We start from the raw sequence: 26,578 nt of genomic DNA, 5'->3' as shown, positions 1-26,578 counted from the left end.
AGCCATCTCCAGATTTCTCTGGTTTTCATTCCACCCTGGTCTTAAGTAATTAATTAATTATTTTGAATTATGTTAAATCATCAAAAATGTAACCTGGAAGATACTGTCCTTCTAGAAACTCTTGTATGTCTTTTGAGTGTAGTTTTCAATCAAGAAGCCTTTAGGTTAGACATTGACATTCTACTTGAAAACCTTACAACATGCTTAGTGTTGGTGTTTAGTTTGGGTGTTTAGTAGATTAAAGGTGTCACTAATTTGCAGTAAGTCAAGACATCCAGGTCAGCACATTTACTCTGCGGTACCCAGCCCAATTGTTGGCCACTGCTTGAGGAGTCCTGGGCATAGTTGGCTAATGACATGTAGTAGGCCAGACTTAAACCAGTGAGCTCATGTTTTTGTCTAGGCTTAGTGCTATGTGTGAAACAGTAGAGAAAATGCACCTTGAACAGTTTTGATACAGTGATGACTGTTTTCATAAAGATATTGTTCTGTGTTTTTAAAAAAAGATCAAATCTGTGAAAATATTTCACATTTTCCAGAGAAATGCCAGAGAAAATCAAATGATAGAATTCAGTGTATTAAAATCTTTATTCCGACGTTAAAGAAATAAAAGTTAACACCTTGCCAAAGTCCGTGTGATCACTGCTCTTGATGAGAGTATGTCACTCCTTCCTCTCTTGATACTGTATTTATGCAACTTTCCTTGAATGAGAAGCTTAGAGATGCTCAATTAAACTGTGTTGACAGTGGGCTATTAATTAGATGGTCCTGACTAGCTCTGTCTTCAAGACATCCTGCTGCAACTTCTCCTGGATTTTCACACTTTAGTTTTTTTGTGGAAATTGTGTCCTTTGTGTTGTTCTATCTTTTATTTGTAAATGTGAAACGTAGGGTCACCTTCTTTAGCATACTACACAAAAACACAAAGTACTAGACCAGATTGAATAAGAAATGCAGTGACATCCCAGAATGTGAGTGTAAAAGCAATCATCACATTCCCAGCAGAAAGACTGTTTTGATCTTAAAAGTGAAACCTAATGAAATAGAGTCACAGAGTTAATCCAGGTGAAATTAAACATTTTAAATACGTTTATATTTCAATAAATTGTACACAAAAAATGGAAAATCTTTGAAAAATGTGAGTGAAATGGTGTTCAATTAATATTTTTTATTGTCAATGGAAAAATTGTAATAAGATTCTTTACATACACATGCCGTATATTGTATGAGCCTGGTAAACTGGTAAATACAATTTAAAGAATATATGTTTTTGAAATATTTTACTCCATTTGGTTAACCACTCATCAATATAATGAGTCAGAAGGGTGTATGTTCTATATTTGTCAAAGAAGAGCTGATCTTAATGAGTGGGAACGGCTGTGGCCTCACTGAGCAAGCTTTGATTGAACTGGACTTTTTGCCATAAGATGAGATTTGTTACAGTAGCTAATGCTTCATTAACTTGTACATCTGGAAACTGTCTCTTTCACTGTCAGCATATTATCCACAGTATCACAAGCACTCACACACATTACTATGGCTGTGATGAGGACATGTCAAAAAATGTATTACAGGCTATTCATTTCCTTACTGCTTGGAGTTTTGTTACTATAATATGAGTCTGAATACTGATTATCAAATGGAATTATGTGATTCTTAGTCTTTTCTGACTAACATGTCTTGTGTGTGTAATTTTAAATCAGAAGCCCTTTTTTCTGTTGGTTGATGTCATTGTGCAGAAGCATTTAAAATACATTTTTAAAGGGAAATACTGTATCAGGGCACATTGACTGAATGGAGTTTTGCTGAATATTGCCTTTTTCAGCTACACCTGATTAAAACAAAAATGTGTTCTGGCCAACTGGGTCACCAACTATCAATTGATGGTTTACTCAGATTTTTCCCCTGAGGTTCTCCCCCACAAATTCGAGTGTAATAATTTGGGGGATGAATAGTCTTTTCTGACCATATGGTAGCTGTTCTTGGCCCAACTCCATAATTATCTGGCAAATATACAGTTAATGGAATTCACAACTTAGGTTTGGGAAGGATGACAGCAGCCAAATTCAATTTGTCTCAGCTATCCTAAACAGCTCTATATATACTATAAGCCTTTTTTTCATTTGCAATTATTTTCTGCATCCCTCCTCCACCTTTTCTTCACCTTTGCGGCTACCCCTTGGTTAAGTCCTCATTGTGAATGGCACAGCAATAAGGTCAGGAGGTTAGCCCATAGCCAAGTGGGTTGAGCCATGTTTACTATAACTAAACACTCAATAAATATTTTCATTCTTGAGTGTGGTTATCCCTCATAAATAGAAATGGCAAAATGGCCTTATGGGATGGGAAATGTGCCATTTGAAGTATGGACACAATATGCACGAAAATCAAGAAAGAAAAGAAGAAGAAAGGAGTCAATGTGTCCCACTTATCAAGATACACTTTATTTGAACCGTTGGTGTTCATAGTCAGTAGTTCTAATTTAGCAAGACATTACAGTCAAACACACTCTGACAATGTTTGGACACAATCTGGGAGACCACGATTAACAACATCTCACCATGATTGAACAAGCATGATTGTCTGACAAGGAGTATCTCCTGTAGTCACTACTGACCTCCACTTGGAATAATTCATGGCAACCTGTATTCCCTCTAAGCTGTGCAATTGTGTAGCCAGTAAACTTAAAGTTCTGTGCACAAAACATTTCTCGGTCAGCAAGAGCATTTCAGACCTAAAATGGAGAGAAATCAAATGAGGAAACATGGAAAGATTGTATACAGTACCACACCACTTGTCCATTATCATACTATGATTACTGCTTAGTATTACAATATTATCAAATTACCAGGGTAATAAACACAGCTGGTGTCAAACTTGTATACATTCATAGCCCTTTGCTTATCCCTTTTACTGTACATACAGAATCACCTACTTAACAGGAACCATTATCAAATCATTCTCAAGTAACAATGCAACAACAGATTTTATTCTGTATGCTTGAAAGGTTTTTGAACATCTAGATTTCCAGAAAACAATCTCAATAAGTAGTCTGCTTCTGACATAAAATTGCCTATGGATTGTGTACAAGGCATTATTATTTTTGAACAAAATAAGCTTTTGTTTTTTTGGGGGTTCTTGGTTGTTTTGTGTTCCTATACTGAAAATTTAAAGTTCTTTTTGTACCCTAAAGCAGTATTTGTGTCTATATTCCCACCTATTAAAAGATTTCTTGCTACGACACCACAACCACTGAGTATGTCTTGTTACAAAATAAATTTAAAGCATACCATACAGTACCCTGTATGCTTCATATTTTGGAGGTCTGGAGGCCTGTTTTCTTTACATGCAAATAAAATTTAAATCTGATGTTTTAATATATCATTCCAAGACACAAAGCAAAAAAATACAAAACCAAATAAAAAAAGAAAAAATCCTACTTCTGTTAAAAAAAAGTAGAAGTAAACAGACTGTGCTAAAACATATTTTAGCCTACGTATGTGCACTAGTTATCCCTTTCTTTGGGAAACACAAATTGTTATATATTAATATTTGTATTATATAGTAATAATATTATATTATATTATAAAACATATTTGCATAATTATTTATTGGCTTTCTGAAATATATTTTCGGTTTCAAAAGCTTAGTAACTGCATTCCTTTAAACAGCACAGAATAGTGATTGACAGCGATCTATTGAAGTAGAACATGGATGCCTTGCATGAATTAAGCTAACTTGACAGAGTGTCAGTGATAAGTCCATAGTAATTCAGTCATTGTCTGGAGCCACAAAGGTTTCTAAACCCCTGATGGTCATTAATATTTCTTATATTATACACAGTTTTTAAATAATATATACTTAATACCTTTCCAATATGAATACATCAGTTCAAGAAACAAAATAACAAAATAACAAAGTGTTCTGTTGTCCCTGTTGCTAGGTTTGAAGATGGAACAATTTCTTTCCTGGATGTTATTGCTCTTAACCATGGCTTTGAGGTGCTGGAGACTCTGACAGGTGAGTGAACACAGATCTCACAGGAGAGAATCAAACCAAAGGCATGGGGCTAATTAGAAGTTGTGGGCCATCTGAAGTATTGCACCCAGAACAGAATGAAATATTGGGAAAATTTAAAAAGCATGTACTGTATGAAGTGATGAAACACAAATGAAAGCCTTAGCATTTCATCCATTCATTTTCTAACCACTTCATCCTATTCAGGGTCACAGGGGAACTGGAGCCTATCACAACATGAAGTGGGCACCAGGCAGGATACACCCCAGATTAGACGTTAGTCCATTTCAGGGAACACATAGACATACACACACACCAATTTTCCTAGAAGTCAATTCAACTACTAGTATGTCCTAGTAGGGAGAAACACATAGCACCAGGAGGATAATGTCACGCCCTCCACATCTAGGAGGTGGTCCTGCTCTGTCCTGTTCCTAGTTTCCCTGTGCTTTACTTGTTCTTCTGGTGTGTCTTGTTGTCTGGGGCTTTATATTTCCGGGTCTCCCTATCCTCCTCGCTCAGCATTGGGATCAGTTGTCGGGAGGCTCGCCTCTCCAGGTCGCCCCACGCCTGTTATCTGAGGGCTTATGTCTCGCTCCGACTCCGCCCGATACCTTGAGCCCGGACCAAACCCCAGTATTTGCTCCGTTCCTGCTGCTAAGCATAGGGTCCTTCCATCTCACTGGTCTCTCTCCACGGCAAGCCTCCAACTTCCGTGACAGGATGCCGAGCCTGCTCTGGACATCACAAGCGGTCTCCTGGCCACCCTGGCTTATATTCCTTGTCTCCCTTTTCTTCTTTCCTGGCTTTTGTTTTTCTGGCTGCCCTGGCTTCTGGTCTTAGTCTTTTTGCTTTTTCCTTGTTTTTATTTTCCTGGCCGCTCTGGCTTCTGGTTTCCCGGCTGCCCTGGCTTCTGGTTTCCCGGCCTACTTGGCTTCTGTTTCCTGTTTCCACCTAAACACAGGAAAAACATACAGTAAATAGCCACTCAAATGGCACTCCAGGTCCATAACGCACAATATGCATAATACAATTAACTGTTTAAATGAAAAGCAGGGATGAAATCTGTTTAACGCAGAAATGTTTACAACCATGGTGTATCAACACACTATTTGTACATCAAATACTGTATATAAATAACTGAACTAAAATGTAGAAGCAGCATACAGGAAGTGTTCAATGGATTTTTAAAATATAGTCAAAATCAGAAAATATTTTTAATAATGTGCTAGGAGATCAGCTGTGTGTTTTAGGGCTAGAGAACTTATGGTGCACTAAACACTTATCTTTATACCTCCTGTGCTTTTCCATGTCATTCCCTGTAAGCTGACAGGTAGATGTTCAGAGAAGCATCTTTTAAGAATAATAGAGTATCTTTCTTTAACTGTACACAACATAAATAATGTAACAATAGTACGACTATCCTTGATGAATAATAAATTGACTGTTGGTAGATAAAACGTATGGCTAGTTATATATCAAAAGGTACAGTATGAAAAGATACAAAATATTCTGTATTCTAAATTAAATTAACAGCTGTTTTTTTAGAAGGAGGTGCTAGTTGTCATAGTCCTTTAGCATTTTATGAAGACATTCCAACTTCAAAATATGTCATGTTTTACTTACAGTAAATTTGTATCTTAATAATCTTGATAAAGCACATAGCAAATAAGATTTAAGTGAAAATGTCTTCAGCCCTATGGGAAAACACAGGTATTCTCTTAACCTCATTTACACTAGGGAATGAATACGAACTCTAGCAGATGTTCATTATTTGAATGCTAAGTCACCCTGAACAGAAGAGCAACTCCAGCCCAGCCTTTCTAACAGCTCCACCTAATTACAGTATATAGTTCACAGAACAGTAGAGTTCTAACCATAGAGGTTCCTAAGACTCTTAATATTTGACTTTAATCAAGCTGTGGCAGAAAATGCAAATAATTTTTGTTTCATTTGTTTACTTCTAGAATGTGATGAAAACCAATTCCTTTAGGATATTTCTTTAAAACAAAGATGGAATAGGTAAATGTGGCGATTTCTCCTTTAACACATTTTACAAATTTCTGCATTACATAAGCAGTATTAATAAATTATCAAAGTAGTATTAATCCAGAAAATCCCTTGTGGTTTTTTGTAAAATTACAAAAACAAGGTTTATTTTTGTACACAAAGTAATTAACTAAAATAAAGACCACATAAAACGTGTATTACAACTTTACACTAATTCAACAGCTGATTTATATTTAAGTAATTCAATTTAGTCACCTCTAAAGATATAAAATCTGGACAGATTTTTTAAATCCCTCTGGAGTTTCAAGGACATACATAAAATGTTTTATTTATTATCAGTGCGGTTCAAAGATCCTAGACCCTACTTTTCTAGCATCCTACTGTAATTTTATCTACCATGTTTGGCAGATGCTGTTTTTCTCAAGCTGAAAGATGACACAGCCTTGAGGTAGCCTGAGGGATAAATTTACAAAGCTTATTAGTATCTAGTATCCAGATTCTGCATTTGAAATATTTTTTCCCACACTGCCGTAGTGCTATAGTATGTAAGCACCCTTTCAAATGTCTGATTATGTTTAAAACTGAAATCACATTATATGGCCAGTGATAGTACAGTTCTGAAAACATGTAAAATGCATACATGTGCAGCAAACAAAATACTGTGGAAGGGAAAAGTACCCAATTTGTGTTTTATAAGCAAGATATAATAATGGTTTCAAGGAGGACTTTTGTATTGTTGCAGAATTAAGCAGTCATTGGTCATAAACATCCTGTGGGAGAAAGCTGAGAAAGTTTTCTGGGTGAAAAAGATCTCACTTATCTCATCTACTTCCTTGACATTATTAGTCACACAAACCATTGCAAGCCTGATTTAGACATAATCACTCACATAACCTAAGACGTTTCTCTCCTCTCAAATTGATTTCTGACAGGTGCATTTCTAGCTTTATGGCAGTATTTGTTTGTGGTACACAAAAAGTTACATGAAAACCCAACTGGTAGAACCTTTTACACTGAGCTTTAGCTGCATAGATTGGCTAAACTTTGGAATTGAATTTCATTACAACCAGCTGATTTAAACTTCATGGTTATGGATTCCAGACTAAAGGGTGATGGGTTCAGCTTCCAGAACTGCTGTTCCTCTAAGCAAAATGCACAAACACAGTGATGGGGGGGCTGTGGTATTGACACTGAAGAATAGGTGATTTTTCACTTTTCTAATGTTATTGGCTGATGTAACATATACTTATACAGTATTTGTAACAAACTGGGCATGTTGTACATCTGGGTTTTTTAGTCAGTTTTAGTGAAAATGGGTGTCTCCTTGCAATTACTAGTCCAGAGCTCTAACTGCTGTTGCTTGATAGAAGTTGGTTTTCTGTGCAACTCAATGAACTGTAGCTACTGTATAAAGAACTGTGTTTTAGAATCTGGTTCCCAGGTGGGAACCAGGTCGTGAACTCATAAAAAGATAATGGAATATTGGATATTTTCTAGTTTTCAAAACATCTTTTTATACCTGTCCAAAATTCAGCATTTTTGTTTTTGTTCTTTACACTTAGTTTTATTTATAAAGCCCTTATGGTAAAGGCCAGCAGCATAACTCTAAACAGAAAATAAAGGAATCAAAGCTTTATTGTTCTATTTGGCAACATCCCACTTGCTTTGCCCTTTCGAGAACATATACAGTAAATAAACTGTACATATATGAAGGAAAAAAACACAACCGTAGATTGGCGAAGAAGCTTTATTTCTGGGTCAAGGTTTAGATTTATATGGTTATCCCTTCTTCTGATACCATGGCAGCACAGCTCTCTCCATCTTTACCAGTATGCTGTTGGTAATTTTACTTCCATCTGAATGTGCATTTATCTAGTGCAGACATTCTAATCACCAGCTGAAGGGTGCCATACCCAGCTGTGTTTCACTGCACTTTAATGGATATTTCACATATTAATGGGAAACTACCAAACCTTTGAAGTTAATTGAAATGTTTACCAACTGCAGACTGTAATAAACTCTGATACAAGATATGTATGTATTTGGGATACTGTTCTGTGGCTTTTCACTCAATCGGATGCATTTTCTTTAAATGAGTCACATTTCCTTTTCTTTCTCTCTTGGGGGTCTATTGACTGAATCACTAATACAGCCTCCTACACCCATATTGTACTTGTTCTTGATACTTGGAGCTTTAATGAGAAGACTCATTAATTGAATGTTTGCAGTTCTGGATGTCGTGATTTAGCACTCATGATGAATAGAGAGCAATGTAAGTAATCGTGGAGTAACATTTATTGTAAGGCACTTCAGTTGAAAATATGCACTTTCATTATAAATTGCATTTGGAGTATGAACATCAGAATGACTAATGATTAGGAAAGGAACTAGTTCTTATGGACTTAAGGGCATATTTATCAATGATAATGGACTAGCATATAATTTTTACATTATTTGCATAAGGAAAATCTGGCCTTTTCAAAATGGAAAAATATGAATGCACATATGCACTGTCAATTACAAATCAGTACTGGGATGTAAGTGATTTTTTATAGTCAATTAAACATGTACAAATTATCAGTTATAGAATATCTGAGCACCAGAGATTTTTATGATTTCAACATATGTACAGTAATTATTTATAGTACAGTATAGTAATTAATTAAGTAAACTCTTTCTGAGTGAAAAGAAAGGTGAAAGAGACCAGTATGCCAAGTACTGAAATCCTATACAACAAAAAAAACATTTATGATGAACACCAACCTTAAATTTAATGCCATGAGTTAGTTGTTCAATTAATACTTGTTCCCTTTTCCTTGTTTTTCTGCAATTCCTTCTGTTGTGCATTTCTAAGCATACAACTACTATAAACTAATTTACTATACTAAAAGCTGTAACATTTATTTGTTCTGTCATCATCTCAAGATGGTCTGTCAGCAATTACAGCTAATGAACTTTCATGAGGTTTTAAATTTATAGGGACATATTTTGATCTCTTCGTGCCTGATTATCAAGCTCAAAGTTGGGCGAAGAGCTATTTGTGCTGCACTGTGATTTTAGGAACATGCTTTGTACACTATTGACAAAGGTCAGCACACCCTTTTGTGCTGTGTGCTTGTTAATGCTTTCGTGTAAAGTGATTCTACACAAACTGTGTCACTGTCTGGCATTTGCATTTATAAAGAGCTCTTTCAGGGAGGCTTTTTCTCAGTTCACACCTCAGAGCAAATGACTCTACAGGCTATAAATATGGAGTGTTAAGTCAGAAGTAAAACTAAAGACTAATCTAAAAAAGAAGAACTTAAAGGCAAATCATTGCAAATCACTGAGTGTATTTTTGTACATGAATATATCTACATGCACAATTAATAATATATTATGAGTGCCTTTCTCATGTGGCACTGTGTATACATATAAAGTGTATACAACTAAAATTAAAATATTGTAAGATGGAAAATGCAAGCTAATCGCTAGAAGAAAAAGTACATACATCATAAAAAGAGAAAATGGAAATATCCTATTTGAGGTTTTAAAATGTGTGAGACTTCCCCAGAGACCAAGTAGCACAGCCTGGGGAGATCCCAGTAAATAACTTTTAGATGTGGGATGGGACCCACAGTCTTTAGTTCCAGTAACCTCTTTGTAGGGAGCACGGGACTTGTTTCTTTTGAATTTAGTTCTCTTGCCAACCTGTACAATACTTATCCATCAAAATTTTCATCAATCTCCAAAAACACATCCTTTGCCTTTACTTAAAAGAATTTGATATTCTCATTCTGGAACCACCCCGTATTTCTTCTACAAAAACAGCTTTACACATTTCTAAGAGACACACAAAAGTGAACTTTATTGTGGGTTGAAACTGATCCAAACTGTTAAGAATTAATACCTCTAAAGGAGAGCTCATCCCTTCCCTCAGCTGTGCTGCCTTACCTCTGATTCAATTTCCTGGATGAATGTCTCCTGAGAATACAGGTTCTGTACTTAACATTCCATAGTAAAAATACTCATCTGCTGCCCTAGAATCACGACTGAAAACCTGACCCCCTTTCGCCCTCTAGTGACTGCTTAGGGCAGCTGCACTTATAGTTTTGGGTTTTCGGGAGGTGATCACATAGGCATGTATCCCATGATCTCAGTCTCAGTTCCTTGAGGGCGTAGTGTCTTCTGTTTTATTTATTTTCTCCTGATCTTTTAGTTACATAGCTGAACGAATTATTTAATTATTTAAACTGCACGATTGTAACAACGTCTAACTAGACTCAAACATGTTTTTACATACAGAGTTACATCAACTTTACATCAACTGTAAGAGACCACAATAGTAGAAAGATAAAGGGAGAAAGATAAGGCTGACACTTCATCCACAGCAAAGTATTTTCCTCCAAATCAGTTCTTCTCTATAAGACCATACTATTCCAAACTCCTCAGCAATTCTTATGTCCCAAAACTCTGAAGCAGACCTCAATGCAGGCAGAAAATACTGCCAACATTCCAAATCAGTCATGTGAGGCACAAGCAGCAGGACAAGGCAGGACAGGAAGGAAGACATCAACCAGCATACAGTATGTTGATAGAAATTTGGAATATAAATGAGAGAGAGTGAAGAGTCCACTAAAGTACATCTTAAAACTTAAAACGTTTATGCAACCTTTTTTTCCAATTAAATCCCAGCCCAGCATCCCAGCCTCTCATTAACATGACCTGGGTAAACCATTGGTTGCTTTCCCCTAATACTTAACTTAGTGAAAGCAATTCAATCCTTTAATCTCCTTCTGTCTCTGATTCAGCCCCTCGCTATCCATAACAGACTGAAACTAATGCTTCAGACCTGCCTGCTGGTCAGTGTCATAGCCAATCAAAAATCAAAAACTAAACAAGGAGAAAGAACCCATATCCTCTTCCTTAGGTTGTTGTCACAACTTAATAGCCACTAGACTGTAAAACTGGGGCGAACTAACTAGAGGCCTAAGTTTGGAGAAAAAAAAGCAGAACGTTTCTGCTGCACATTGCTCATATTGAGTGTAGATTTTCAACATGAAAAAATGTGATATTTTGTTTCTTTAATATTGGATGAGAAGCGTAACCACTCCAGACAGGCATTTTTATTGAACTGAACTTTGGATTTCAACAATATATTTTTTGTGGAAGCAGTAAGTTACTCGGGACCTGGAAGAATTAAACTGTAAAGTTATGAGAACTGTTTTTTTTGCTCCTGATTCTGATAGTGCCTATGGACAATGGAAGCTACAAGACATATGAGACCCTGCACAGGCTTCTGTTGGAAATGTGGTGCATGCAAAGCACTCTTGCCTATTCTACATTGTGGGGTTTAGTTGTATGGATCACCTTCAACAGCCACTAGGACCTTGCCAAACATCTTTGCACGATTTCATTACACAAATGTATTGAAAGCTATGCTTCTTTCAAAGGATTGCATTTTGCTTCCACTTCTGGAGTTGTCCAGGGTGCAACCATGTTGCTTTGACCTCCTGTTTCCCAATTCCCATGCATGAAAAGGTTTGCTGGCTTGTTTCAGAATGTGGCTATCCTGAAAAGGAATGCAGTAACATTTTAAGGTCGCTTCTTCTCAGCCTTCCTGCTTAACTAAAAAAATGGCAGTTATCTTTTTTGTCACCTAGGCTTTGAGGAAATGAGGGTGGGCCTGAGCAATGCACTGACTGCAGTCAATGCAATGACTGATGATTGTGCCAAGATTAAGTATTTCTTCTAAGACAATCAAGGCTGTGTTAACAATCCAACTTATTGTGTATATCTACAGAAACTAACACTGATGCAAAATGCTATATGCTTGTGCTATAATTGTAAAGGCAAGGATTCTGTCAGTATTTGTGAAACAGTTACATTAATAACTGACTAAACATTCATAGCCGAGGATTTAGCCAATTATTTTACTTAACTGTGTGTTCAATGTTTGTGATGTCAATTCAGTCTGTAAACAAGTACTGTTCATTAAAGGAACACAAACATGAATATATTATTCTGCACAAAGCAATATGTATTTCGAGGTTGGGATCATATAGTGTATACTTTATATGTAATTATTACACAGAAATGTTCATACTGAGTAAACTGTACAAAACAAAAAAGAAACCTGAAAATAAAATAAGAGGATAAAAAAATGCTATGAATGTTTTTTGATCAATAAACAAGGAACAGTGAACCATTCCTTTTGCTATGTTTAAAGTGGATGCAGCAATTGAATGTCATGCAGTGCCGGTGTCTCCTTAATAGTGTTGTAGTAACTATAGTGCAGCTACCATTGTTTTCCCACTCCTAACTGCTGAACAACCACTGCCAGTAGAGAATGATCTCATAAAGATTATGTGCTTGTGGCAAATGTTACTGACCAGCAGATTTCACCTGCCTATCTACAACAATTCCTGCATAACAGTTATCATAATCTGGTCCTAAGTATTAAACATTGCTGAATTCTAAAAATTTAATTGTTAAATTGTTTAACATTAAATATGTAGCTAGATTGCTGTGTTAATTGCAAATGAAAGTATTTTTCATAAACTTTGCAATTGAACTCTGGAGCTTTATACAGTACATACTGTGCCAAGCTAACGTTTTCTCACGCCCTTGCCAGGTTTTGACATTTTGTTGCTTTAAAACGTGGTGCAGGTACACAAACTACTACAGACATTCAAAGCAAAAAAATAGCTTATTACTTAAGAAAATGGAAAAGTCGTGATTACACAAGTAGTCAATGTCTTTGCTTTGGCAAGCCTAAATTAATTTAGGTCCTCAAAATTACTGTAACGAGCCACACACTTAGTTGAACAGCTTCTGTCTGTGTGCTATAATAGTGGTTGACATGATTTCATAATAAATACATTTATCTCAAAAAGGTCCTTCTTTCTGGTAATTCATTTCAAGCAAGGCTTCAGCTTTGAAGAGTAAGGAGGTTTCAGAACAACTCAGGGATAAAGTTATAAAAAGGCACAGGCCAAGACAAGGGTATTAGAGAAAATACACAAAAGTCAATCAAAGAGAATTGGAAGGTGTATTGTACCTAAATCATGCTGCCCCTGCAATCTGAGCAGCCAAGCAAGGAGAAAATGGGTTAGGGATCAGCAATTTTTAGAAAGCTACATAGTTCATTGGCCGGGATGAGACAAAATATACTTAAATCAAAGCTGGTCTATTTGTCAGAGTGTCAAGAAGGAAGCCATTGCTGACAAAAACATGTCTAATTCAGCACTGGGTGTGCACCAATGCATTTAGGTGATACTGCAAACATTTGGTAAAAGGTTTTTGTCACGCCCCACACTCTCCCTCGCAAACGACGTTACATTCCCGGAACCTCTGCTTCCCAATCTCATCCCTGATTGAACCCAGCACATTCTCACATGCATCAGATTCCTCAAATTCTCACTCCCTTACCAATCATCCAATCACACCCCTTTCCTTTCAGTATTTAAACCCTTTTCGCATCCTCTCCCAGCTCACCCCTGTAACCTATCGTCTTGCTCTTCCTCCAACTCTCAGGGTGCACCCCTCCTTCCACGTCTCTCTCCTGAAACCCTACCACAGATCCCCCCTCTCCTGGCCTCGGCCACCTCCACCCCCACCACGACTCATTGACGGTCTGCCTTCCTACATGGTCAATAAGATCTTGGATGCCCGCTGGCTCCGAGGTCGCCAACAATTTCTAGTCAACTGGGAGGGCTATGGTCCTGAGGAACGTTCCTGGGTCTGGGAGAAAGATATTTTGGATCGCAGCCTCATTGATGACTTTGTTCGTACTCGCTCTCTGAGGTCGTCAGGAGCCGACCCTAAAGGGGGGGGTACTGTCACGCCCCACACTCTCCCTCCCAAACGACGTTACATTCCCGGAACCTCTGCTTCCCAATCTCATCCCTGATTGAACCCAGCACATTCTCACATGCATCAGATTCCTCAAATTCTCACTCCCTAACCAATCATCCAATCACACCCCTTTCCTTTCAGTATTTAAACCCCCTTCGCACACCTTCCCACACTCACTATTGAGAGGCCTATCTTAGTATTCTCCAGTGCGTGTTTCCTAACCTTTTGACTGATCTCCCGTTACGAATCTTCTGCTTCCGCCTCTTGACCTCGCCTTCTGGATTTTGCCTTTGAATTGTTTTGAATGTCTCTCGTTACCGGACCCTTTGCCTCCCTTATCGACCCTGCCTTTGGATTTTGTCTTTTGGATTGTCCCTTTGCTACTCTGTGTCCTGCGGGATTCCGGTCACGCATAAGAATCCTCCTATTCCACGTATTGGTTCACTGACAGTTTTGTAGTCAGATAACATAAAGTAAAAGTGGGACTTGGTGGTCTAAATGCAAAGGGTTACATCTGATGCAAACCCAGCATAGTGCATCACTCAATACCATCCTTACTGTCAAAAATGGTGATGACAGCATTATGTTATAGTTGTGCTTCTTATCAGCAGGGACTGGGAAGCTTGTCAAAACTGATACTGACATAGATGGATCAAATTACTGACAAATCTAAGAGGAAAATCTGTTTCAGACCTAACACTAGTATGAAAATCCCCTTTTCAGCAGAACCATGATTCAAAGCACAAGGCCAAAACAAGAATGGAGTACCTTGAAAACAAGAAGGTTAATTTCCTTGATAGGTCCAGTCAAAGTCCTGACATAAATCCTATTGAGAATCTGTAGAAAGACGTGAAAACTGCTGTCCATAAGCGATTCCCTAGAAACTTCAGAGTTTGAGAAAATCTGTCATGATGAATGGGCAAAAAGTACACTCAGCCAGTGTTCAAAGTTGATAGAAATGTTCCAAAAAACACTTCAAACTGTAAGTGGTATGAAATGTGCTTCCATCAGATATTTATTTCACAGGACTGAGAACTTATTCAATCAATATATTTTTTTGTCTCTTTGGTTTTTGCTAACATTTACTGTAACTTATCTTACTCTTATGTTTTAAATAAAATTGTGTCTGCATAATTTTGTAATTTTACAACATGGACACCAAAGGAGGTGTCTGAATACTAGTTACAAAGCGCTGTATATGTATACACTGTATATACTAAAGTAAATACTGTATACATTATACATACAGTCAGGAGCTGTGCCAACATGCAAGTAACAAATTATGGTTAATTCTATAATGAAAAGTAAAAAGAAGCAATGTTATGAGTGTGGACAGTTCTTCAGGTGGGAGAATGATGCAAAATAATGGGGATTTGAGGTAAAAACCAGAAAATGGGAAAAGGAGTGAGAGGAAGGAAATGTTCCCTATATTTTGTTATACAGATTTCATCTCTATAGTACCCTTTTCAACTCCTATCATCTTTCCTAATCAATAACTTGCCACCTAACAAGAGAAACAGTGTTATTTGAGCTATAAAATGCATCAAGATTTGATTACAACCAAAACAAAACATGAAGTTGAATAGGCCTGTTTTCCACAGATCCAAAGCTTCTAGGGGGGAGGAATGCTAGCTCCTGTTTTTCAGTTTCATCTGTTGTTATTTATCAACTTAAGTTGATAAAGCAATGGATTTAAATTATATACATTTTTTAATTATGCTGTATGAATACGCCAAATTGCAAACACAAAGTAGATGTTGACCCCTGAGTAGTACTTTTGGTTCTCCTTTATACAGTAGATTTGCAGGAAATGATAAGGTGGAGGTTATAAACCTTGAAGTGTTGTACTCGATGTCTGTCTTTCTCACTTTATGCCTTTATAAGAAGAGTTTGTCAAACATCAGGAGTGCAGCAGAAACCTAGCAGGGCTGAAATCAAGTAGTGGTTGAAATGATGACCTTTGAGAGATTAACAGTTGCTGCTGGAAGAGGTGATAATAGCTCAATAGTCTCTCCCACTGTGACAGGGCATCACCAAGGGGAAAGATTGTGGGATTCATGTAAGTCATCAGTCTAAACAGTTTCTCAGATGGACATGTGGGGGGAAAATACTGGTCTTATAAATCAGCAATGTGGAGACTGTCACGCAAACTGAACCACATCATGTTGTAGTTCCTGTGAGGACTGAAAGAGAATTCAACATTTTCCTTACTCTACACGTATCACCTTGAGGAGGTCTAATCCGAATATTTAAAAATAGAATTAGTTAAATACCTCTTGTGCTAATGCCAGCAATGAAAACAAAAGAGCCTAGCTAAAGCCCCAGTGTGTTTCTTCAGTATACTGCCCCACTGCACAGTATTTGCACAGGGCTAATTAAAAATTTTAAAAGCTGTGTTTAATTACACCTATATTCATAAAGTAACGTGTCTCTCAGGACCTCTTTGAATAGTAGAAAGGACTGTTGCTTGGTGAAGTAGTAGTTTTCGAATAAAAGGAGGTACATACCCTTAATCATTATCAAGATGACCCTTCACCCATCACTGTGTACTAGAAAACTTTGATGATGTTCTGGCCTCCAAAGCCAGTGAACAACGTAACCTGACAATAAGAGGTATTTTAATTATTTCATGAAACTCTTTACTAAATTGACATCATCAGTAAATCATACATGAAATCAATAAAAATCAATAGACACAACAGTAAATAAATTGTAACTACAATATGAATCAAATTCAGTAGTTTTTTTTCTATTTAATTGCTGATATATTTTATAAATGTTGTGAGTATTCTATAATGTGGTGTTTGTCAACCACCATTCAAGCAGCAGATGTATTTATGGAAAAGATTCTGAAGCCTTTGAGCAAAGATTCTTTTTGAGGATAACATTAAAGAGACTTGGTCAAAGTCCATCATAGCCAAGTTAAGTAAGTAGGTTAAGCACCATGCCAAATTAAAGGCTGAGAGAGTCATATCTTTAACTTTATTGTGTTAAAGTTATAAATGTAAATATCGAAGACAGTGATTAATAATATAAAACAGTTGGACCAAAAGGGTGGCATGGTAGCACAGTGATTAGCATTGCTGCTTGCAGTGCTAGAGCCCTCAATTCTGGACCTTGGGTGCTGTCTGCATGGAGTTTATATGTTCTCCCTGTGTTCATTTGGGTATATACTGCCTTGTGCCCATTGTTTGCCAGTAAAGGCTCTGGGTTCTCTGCAACCTTGTATTGGACAAAGCAGTTAGAAAATGGATAAGTAGGTGGATAAAAAAGTAAATTACTCAATTTACCTTTTAAACCATAACATGTGGCTAACTTTTGCAAAATTGTCTTATTTTTTTTTCCTCCCAATGTTTAAAGACTCTTTACTGAAAGATTGAAATTGTGTGTTGCTCATATTTCACAAAGTCAGACCTAGGGCCAAAGAACAAAGTGCCTTTGAAGATAAATCCATGACAAGTACAGAAAACAAGATTTATTTTAAAAAATGTTCATATCTTTATGTCTGCCTGACTATAGCCAGCAGTACAGAAGTCCAAATGTTGCTGGAAACCCCATTACAAATATATGCTTATGTGTGGTTATGCTAAATGCTTATTTTAATGGTTCGCTGATACAAAAATCATCCCTAATCAGAACATACATCTGAATCTAAGTAACCATGACTTGCCTCAACACAAAAGATCGGTCTTTGACATTTTTCCACATCGTGGGTTTTCTATTTGTAATTTGCTTCCAATTTCTACAGCATGTACTTATTTAATAGACACTCTCAAGTAATCAAAATATATCTCGAACCCAAACACATTTAATACTGTGCTGCACACTGCACTGGAGGTGATAAGGTGCAGAATGAAAATGCTACTTGAAAGCATCTACTCATATTTCCACTATAATAAGTGGGAGAATTGTTATATTTCTGGTGTCTAAATTGTTTTTGCGAAGGAGAATAATAACTAAAAGCGAGAGCTTTTGTGTTGTGTTAGAGGAAGTTATGATATGTGTAGCAGATGTCAAGTGCTATAATTATTTTGGAATCAGAAAGGGAGAGAACACAGAGACAGACAGATGAGGCATTATGATTTATAGAGACAGTTGCATAATTTTGGTGGTGTGTCCACTTCTCATGATGTCCCCTTTCTTTGCTCAGTTCCAGTAATCAGTAACATTCCTGTTTTCTTTTTTATTTTTTGGGATAATTAAAAAAATGCAATTTACATCAAAGTAAGGTTTTTAAAATCCGATGTTAATTAAAATCTGATTCTTTACAAGTATGATACAGTACAACTGATGGCCAGGGAACAAGGTGTCAATAGCACTGTCATATATAAAAATTTTACAGCTCTACACCTCCTGACAAGGGTGCTTAGAAGTACGTTTTCATGTGAGCTGATAAAGACCACCACACTCAGCTGTTTAAGGTGTCTTTTGAGGCTCCTGGGAAAACTGGCCCTGATGTGAGTGTTTGTCTGTGTGTGCCCTGTGACGGACTGGTGCAGTATACGGCCCTATATGGGATAAAGCAGTTAGAAATTACATTACAATCTGTCATTTAGTCTTCATCTTCATAGAGAAAGGAAGAAAAACTGTTCCGTTCCTCCCATCTGAAACATGTGTTACTAAGGTTTTATGATCACAGCAAAAAACAAGCTTTGATATTCTTATATATTTACATACATTTTTGCAAGTTTTAAGGAAACCTGACAGGTTATTTTTCCAGTAATTTGAAGATCACCCACAGCTAAGAAACTAAATAAAAAAGATTCTTTATGGTTATGCTTTTCTTCCACTTGTTAAAAATGTTATTATTGATATAAATGTGATACGCCCAGTTTATGTTCAGAATGTGCTGCCTCTTTTTAAGGTAGGAATACAGTGATATACAGGATTATGCTATGTAAATAATGTAGAGAGATTTTGATATTATGTGTTTCTCCCCATATGGAAATTCCTGTTACTGATTTATTATTATGCAGGTGAAATGCTGTTCTGAGGATAAGGCTGTTTAATTCATGAGGTGTTCAACTCTTTAAGATATCACGTGACAGCTGCTCTTACCCTCATGTGTAATCCAGAGGTTTTTAAATATAAATTCTGGCAGGGCTCTTTTTTTACAACTGCAGCATTTCCATTTCTTACATACCCCTAATACTTCGTAATGCTGCACAGTGGATTAAATAGCCCTAATCTTGAACACCAGATAAATCCTTCCAAACTCTGCCATGACTTTACTGTACAGAATTGACACCTTCTCAGAAAAATTCTTATCAAGTCAATTTCACATGCCACAACAGTTTGTGAAGAAGACAGGAACTGTGCTTCCAATCCCACAATACCTGCCAGAGATATTTTGATTCATGTTAATGAGCTATACAAAAAAAATGGGCAGATCTGGATTAAGTAAATGAGTATTAAAAGTTGTATGATTAAGCTAGTTATTCACAGAACCCATGTTGTAAGAGCTGTCCGTCAGAATGAAGCCTCCTCTTTGAATTTTCCTCTATTAAGTATGTAAATTCTGACTTAGTACCCCAGTTTTTTTATAAGTGGGGAATGGTTAGCAAGCACTTCATTTTACGCCTTGGTTCTGTTGTAATTATGAGGTTCATTAAGATTTAAATTTGTGCATTTTTTCCAAAATAATGAACAAGCAATTTTCTCCAAATAGATTTTATGCTTTAACTAATTCTAATTAAAAATTGTTTTGCGTTCAAATTAAAAGCCATATGTCTAATGTCGGTTGTAATTTGTGTATGCAAATTGAAAATAATTGTGAAAGAAAGGATTGGGAGTTTTACACCTTAAAGAGGATAATGGAATTACTCCCATGAATCAACTGGAATATGTTTATAAAATAATGAACTACTGTTTCCAGATAGAACAAGAATAAGATAGAGAGATTATCAGAAAGTAAAAATTAGATCAGACTTTATATTTGCCAGTATTAAGCAGGTTTTGCTTCCAGGGATCACGTACTCAAGGGTTTTAAAAATGGTAGCCATTGAAATAGAGCTCTAAAAATACTTTATTTTTTACACCTTTAAGCGCAAATTTAGTTCTAACATTTATTTATCATTAAGATATATTATTCTCGCAGTATTCATATGTGAGAAGTTAAATGTTAACAAAAACTGCAAACAAAATTCAAATCTATAATTGTGTCAATTACACAAGTATTTTTCCTGTGGCAAACCAGAATTAGTTAAGGTGCACAAAATTACTTTGACTTTTATACTATTTGTTGAAAGGCCTCAGGCTATGTGCATAGCAGAGGTTGATGTGATTTGAGAATATACTGTCACTATAAGGTTGCTCTGCTAGGTAGTTAATTTGATGCAGAGATTCAACCATGAAGACCAAACAGTGTTCAGAATAACTCAGGGATAAAGGTACTGATCAGTAGAAGGTTCTAAAAACAGCCAGCAGCCATACCACCCTGCAGCTCACAACTGACAACCTAATGAAGCTCAGCAGGTGTGAGCTGGTCAGTACCTGGGTGGGAGACCATCTGAGAAAAGCTAAGGTTGCTGCTGGAAGAGGTGTTAGTGGTGCCAGCAGGGGGTGCTCATCCTGTGATCTATCTGCATCCTAATGTCCCAGTATAGTGACACTATACTTTAAAAAGGTGCTGTCCTTTTGATTAGACATAAGACCAAGGTGCTGACTCTCTGTGGTCATTAAAAATCCCAGGACATTTCTCGAAAAGAGTAGGGGTGTTACCCTGGCATCCTTGCCAAATTTCCCATTGGCCTTTACCAATCATGGCCTCGCAATAATCCCCATCTCTGAATTGTCATCATCACTTTGTTCTCCTCCCCACTGATAGATGGTGTGTGGTGAGTGTTGTGACGCACTCATGCAGATGGTACTGTACATTGGTGGTGGAGGGGAGTCCCCATTACCTGTAAAGCGCTTTGAGAGGAATTTTAAGAAAAGTGTAAGGAATAATTATTATTAAAAAATTCACTATCCCTTTGAGCTCAGTGAAGTTGATCATTAAGAAGTGGAAGGTGTGACTAGAGCATGCTATCCTTTCTAACTAAGAAGAAATTGCACAAGGTTGTAACTGTGAGGACAATAGTGACTTTAAAGGGGTACAAGGTTCAATGGCCATGGGTTCAATGGCTTCAACGTAACCGCAACTCCACAAAGCTGGTCTGCATGGCAAAAAGACAAACCTATCTGATTTTCCACATGTAATGTGCAACCAAGCATTTAAGTGATACTGCACATATTTGGCAAATGGTACCCCATCACTACAGTCAAGCATGGTGGTGGGATCATTATGTTAATGGGCTGCTTCTCATCATCAGCTTGTCAAGACTGAGGGAAAAATGGATAGAGAAAAGTAAAGGAAAATCTTTAAGGAGAGCCAGCTTCAGTCTGCTGAAGACAAACAATAGAACAAAAATTCACCTTTCAGCAGACTAGTGACCCTAAACACCAATAGGTACAAGTCGCCCCAGTCAAAGTATTGGCTTGAAAGTTGCTGTGATTAGAGCTCTACCTTTATGTATCAACATACTGTATCTGTCTTCTTATCTGTGCATCTGTCTCTTCTCTAAATTTTTAATAGATTTCTTCTGAAAAGCTAAGGATGTAAATATATAAAGATATAAGAATGTAAGGATTTAAGGGTTTAAAAAAAATAAAAATTCAAAAATTCAGATTATATACAGTTAGCTGTCTGTTCTCTTCTGGCATCAGGCACCATTGTAGACTCCTCTAGATGTAAAGGACCAAGTAATAGGTTTATTCCATGCTGAAAAGAGAAGAGAGAAAATAAAACGTTTAGGCTGTGAAGCCTTTTTCACGTTATGTTTTCTTTCTTCTCTTTTCAGCATGGAATAAACCTATTACTTGTTCCTTTGCAGACTATGCAAGCTGACGCAGCTACCCACCTGAACTTATTCCTCTAGATGTAGCAGCTTCACTTTCTGAGCACCGCATCTCCTCCCTTTAGGATTTCTAGAACTGTTTATATCATCTGCGTCTTACAACCTGGACATGTGTTAAGAAAGTTTAAATAAATTTAGGTTCTGCTAGGTAATTAAAGCATAAATAAAACACAAGTGCTCGTATTAATCTGTCTAGGCCTAATGCGCAACACTTGCTTGTTCAGGCTTCAGTCATCTGAACTTAAAATTTTCTGTTCTTGTTCATCTGTACTATGAAATACCAACTGAAACTGCAGTGCTTCATGCTCTTTTCTCTGTTTTTGTTAATTGCAAAGCTATATGATATCAAGGGCACCTTTAAAGACATCTCTTTGTTGCATAACTATTAACACTGAATGGTTTGCCAACAAACATTGTAAGCCGTTACTTCATCTGTGTTGGCAACCCCATGATTCTATGCTAAATCTACAATCTTAACAGTTTAGGACTGATTTGCTATTTCTTGTTGCTGATCCATATGTAGAGCAAAATTTAGAAATCATGGTCTTTGATTAAGAATAGCACCCTATTTCATTAACTCAAACATCATGATGCAGTACAAAGCAAGTGAAATGATGAATCCTTATAAAATGTTTTTTGCTTTATAGCACACAAGCATATTTATAAATATATTAAACAGTTCAGCTGTGTTTACATATTAACCTAAACTGCACTGCATATGTTCCTTGTAGTCATCTGCCATCGAGCAATTATGATGACTGAAGGATAAGTCTGACTGTTGATATGGCTGTCTGAAGATTTATAACACATGGATAAGATAAAATAAACACCCATCACAGTCCAAAAGAGTAAATGTGAATATGTTTCTCTCATTATCAATCAATCTGAATATTATTACATATTCTTGGTTTTCTTCAAATCTGAGGCTATGATCTATTGGTAGCTAGATATGATTTAGGACCTTTTATTCAGTGGGATTCATTTCAGTGCTCCTTGTAATTTGAAATGCTTTTGTTTTTTGAATGGCCACAATATGCATCTACTGACTGTAAACTGGCAATCAAAAAGAAGCTGACAACTATCTGAGTCCCTTCTTCTTTTATTATTTTGCAGCATATTCTTTAATACTACCTGCACTGACGATAAATCATGAATTACAGGAGACACTTTGCACAACAAATCGAATTCCATTTATCATTCGTCTCCAGAAACCATTTAAACAATTCCCACATGGAATGTGAATTTGTCGAAGCCATATACAGACCGCCAAATAGCGTATGAAATTAATGCATGAACAATATCACACAGAGTGCCTGCCCATTCTGCCTTGAGGAGGCCCAGAAGCCGGTAACATGTTGCAGATGAGCTTTTCTTAGACTCCTCTTTCTTTTTGTTGGACCACACAGCAACCTCTTCTGAATGGTAAGAAAACCCACAGAGATCAATTTTCAGTGTCTCTTTTCTCCTCTTGCGAGTTCAATTGAACTTTTTTGACATTTATTTTTATATCTATGCTTACTGAAATGTGATGCTGGGCTGTCCAAGCACACACATCCAAGTTCCTGACACACCAATCTAATGGAAACCAGCATGTGTGATCTGGGCCACTGCTGCACATGTGGTGATTATGGGAACAATGTGTTGCACACCTCTGCAGATGTGGTTTGTCATGATCTGCTTAAGACTGAATGGACTTGTGCTTTTCAGAAGGGGTCTTGGCTGTTTTGAGAATGCTTTAGGACTGTAAATAAGACCAATTAAAGTCACAGTGCGGAAGGACATCGATGAAGATGTTTACTCTGCACAACTGCAACTCAACTTCTTTTATCGTCTGTTGCAGGTGCCCCTGGGCATCAGCTGTGTTTACGATTAATGGAGTTTATAACAAAGGTTCAGGAGGGATGACAACAACCAAGTTCAAGCTGTCAATAATTACAGTAGCAATTGCTCCTGACATCCATTCCTCTCCCAAACACTATAAATACCAATGAGATCCCTATCTCTCTCTCTTGCATGTCTCTTGCATCCCACCTCCACCCCATCTCCACCTCTGCAGCTACCCCTTGGTCACCCTGCATGGGGGTCCTGGCCTCCTTGTCCTATGGCCAGGAAGCCAGCCCTCAGCCAAGGGGGTTAAGCCCTAATCCTTTCATGATGCTTTAATCTTGGGTGGTGTCATTCCTAGTGAAATATTACAGTGCCTTGCGAAAGTATTCGGCCCCCTTGAACTTTTCAACCTTTTGCCACATTTCAGGCTTCAAACATAAAGATATAAATTTTTTATTTTATGTGAAGAATCACCAACAAGTGGGACACAATTGTGAAGTGGAACGAAATCTATTGGATTTTTGAAACTTTTTTAACTAATAAAAAAATGAAAAGTGGGGCGTGCAAAATTATTCGGCCCCTTTACTTTCAGTGCAGCAAACTCACTCCAGAAGTTCAGCGAGGATCTCTGAATGATCCAATGTTGTCCTAAATGACTGATGGTGATAAATAGAATCCACCTGTGTGTAATCAAGTCTCTGTATAAATGCACCTGCTCTGTGATAGTCTCAAGGTTCTGTTGAAAGCGCAGAGAGCATCATGAAGACCAAGGAACACACCAGGCAGGTCCGTAATACTGTTGTGGAGAAGTTTAAAGCCGGATTTGGATACAAAAAGATTTCCCAAGCTTCAAACATCCCAAGGAGCACTGTGCAAGCGATCATCTTGAAATGGAAGGAGTATCAGACCACTGCAAATCTACCAAGACCTGGCCGTCCCTCTAAACTTTCAGCTCAGACAAGGAGAAGACTGATCAGAGATGCAGCCAAGAGGCCCATGATCACTCTGGATGAACTGCAGAGAACTACAGCTGAGGTGGGAGAGTCTGTCCATAGGACAACAATCAGTCTTACACTGCACAAATCTGGCCTTTATGGAAGAGTGGCAAGAAGAAAGCCATTTCTCAAAGATATCCATAAAAAGTCTCGTCTAAAGTTTGCCACAAGCCACCTGGGTGACACCCCAAACATGTGGAAGAAGGTGCTCTGGTCAGATGAAACCAAAATCGAACTTTTTGGCCACAATGCAAAACGATATGTTTGGCGTAAAAGCAACACAGCTCATCACCCTCAACACACCATCCCCACTGTCAAACATGGTGGTGGCAGCATCATGGTTTGGGCCTGCTTTTCTTCAGCAGGGACAGGGAAGATGGTTAAAATTGAGGGGAAGATGGATGCAGCCAAATACAGGACCATTCTGGATGAAAACCTGTTGGAGTCTGCAAAAGACCTGAAACTGGGACGGAGATTTATCTTCCAACAAGACAATGATCCCAAACATACAGCAAAATCTACAAAGGAATGGTTCACAAATAAACGTATCCAGGTGTTTGAATGGCCAAGTCAAAGTCCAGACCTGAATCCAATCGAGAATCTGTGGAAAGAGCTGAAAACTGCTGTTCACAAACGCTCTCCATCCAACCTCACTGAGCTCGAGCTGTTTTGCAAGGAAGAATGGGCAAGAATTTCAGTCTCTCGATGTGCAAAACTGATAGAGACATACCCCAAGCGACTTGCAGCTGTAATCGCAGCAAAAGGTGGCTCTACAAAGTATTTACGCAAGGGGGCCGAATAATTTTGCACGCCCCACTTTTCATTTTTTTATTAGTTAAAAAAGTTTCAAAAATCCAATAGATTTCGTTCCACTTCACAATTGTGTCCCACTTGTTGGTGATTCTTCACATAAAATAAAAAATTTATATCTTTATGTTTGAAGCCTGAAATGTGGCAAAAGGTTGAAAAGTTCAAGGGGGCCGAATACTTTCGAAAGGCACTGTACATACCAGTGTAGCGTGCTCTCTGAAGGCACCAGTTCTGTAGGATTTGGGCATTTACTGGGACAATTATTTATTGTAGCAGTAAATCACAAAATGATTCTTTTGATGGCCTTAGAATCCAACCATGCGATATAACTCAAACAACGCACACACACAGGTACTAATGCAGGAGGATACATTTATTAATACATAGAATATGCATATAAACCTAACAGATCTTATCGAGAGGGTTATCAGAATACAAAAGGTATATATATTCAGTCAGTTACGAAGTGTTACACATATCAAGAGGACATACGTTCAGTATATCATTCATTTAGACCGTTTCATAATTGAACTTGGTTTCAACTTCTACATTAGATACTCAAAACAAGTACAGAACTCTTAGGAATTAAATTGATATCAACTGGTTGGGATAACAATTGAATTCTCGAGCTGTAATGCATTGAAGTTGAATACTCATCCAATCTCTGGTGATTCAGATCTCCTGTGGGCTCTCTGGCTCCGTGCCAGGCTGTGCTGTGCAGCTTGCGACGGTGCGCTGCTGATGCTCAGTGACCGGCTAGTTAGTGTTGGCTTTAACTAGCAAAGTTTGTGCACAGGAGAAAAGATGACTGTGGGTCCCAGCAGGTCAGGAAGAGGAACGGTTAGTTCCTGATGAAGCGCTAGTTCTGAATACTGATTCAGCTGTCCACAGTTCTGACCTGTTCACGAGGCTTGCTGCTGGTGCTAACCTCGGGTGGATCCTCGGGATACCCTCTGGCAACCTCCGCTCTAGACTCTTAGAACAGAGGAAAGTTCTGGCACTCGGACACACTGGCCGTTCCGTGGTTGTCCGGGCTGAGTCTCAGGATGGTCAGGAGGCGCGCTGCGAGAATGTCCTGCCCTTGGGAGCCTTTCTGCTCCTGGGCCGTCCTGCCCTGGAATTCTCCTTTGAATTCTCCTACTGGAATAGTCCGAAAAGTCCACAGAAGTCTCTCAGGCCCTCTGT

At 37.7% G+C, this 26,578-nt stretch overlaps 1 protein-coding gene across 1 annotated transcript in view; it reads left to right on the top strand.

Moving 5' to 3' along the window:
- The window catches only part of mocos (molybdenum cofactor sulfurase), a 247,958-nt gene that overhangs the window by 146,030 nt on the left and 75,350 nt on the right, over window positions 1–26,578 (top strand). The window contains exon 5 of the mRNA XM_088601448.1: window positions 3,944–4,020. Coding sequence (XP_088457574.1) covers window positions 3,944–4,020 — 77 coding nt within the window. The remainder of the gene's footprint in view (window positions 1–3,943; window positions 4,021–26,578) is intronic.

This window comes from Lepisosteus platostomus, chromosome 12 (genome assembly GCF_059453375.1).
Source record: "Lepisosteus platostomus isolate fLepPlt1 chromosome 12, fLepPlt1.hap1, whole genome shotgun sequence".
NCBI lineage: Eukaryota > Metazoa > Chordata > Actinopteri > Semionotiformes > Lepisosteidae > Lepisosteus > Lepisosteus platostomus.
The sequence above is the reverse complement of the archived record's forward strand: the minus strand, read 5'-3'. Positions and strand labels throughout refer to the sequence as shown.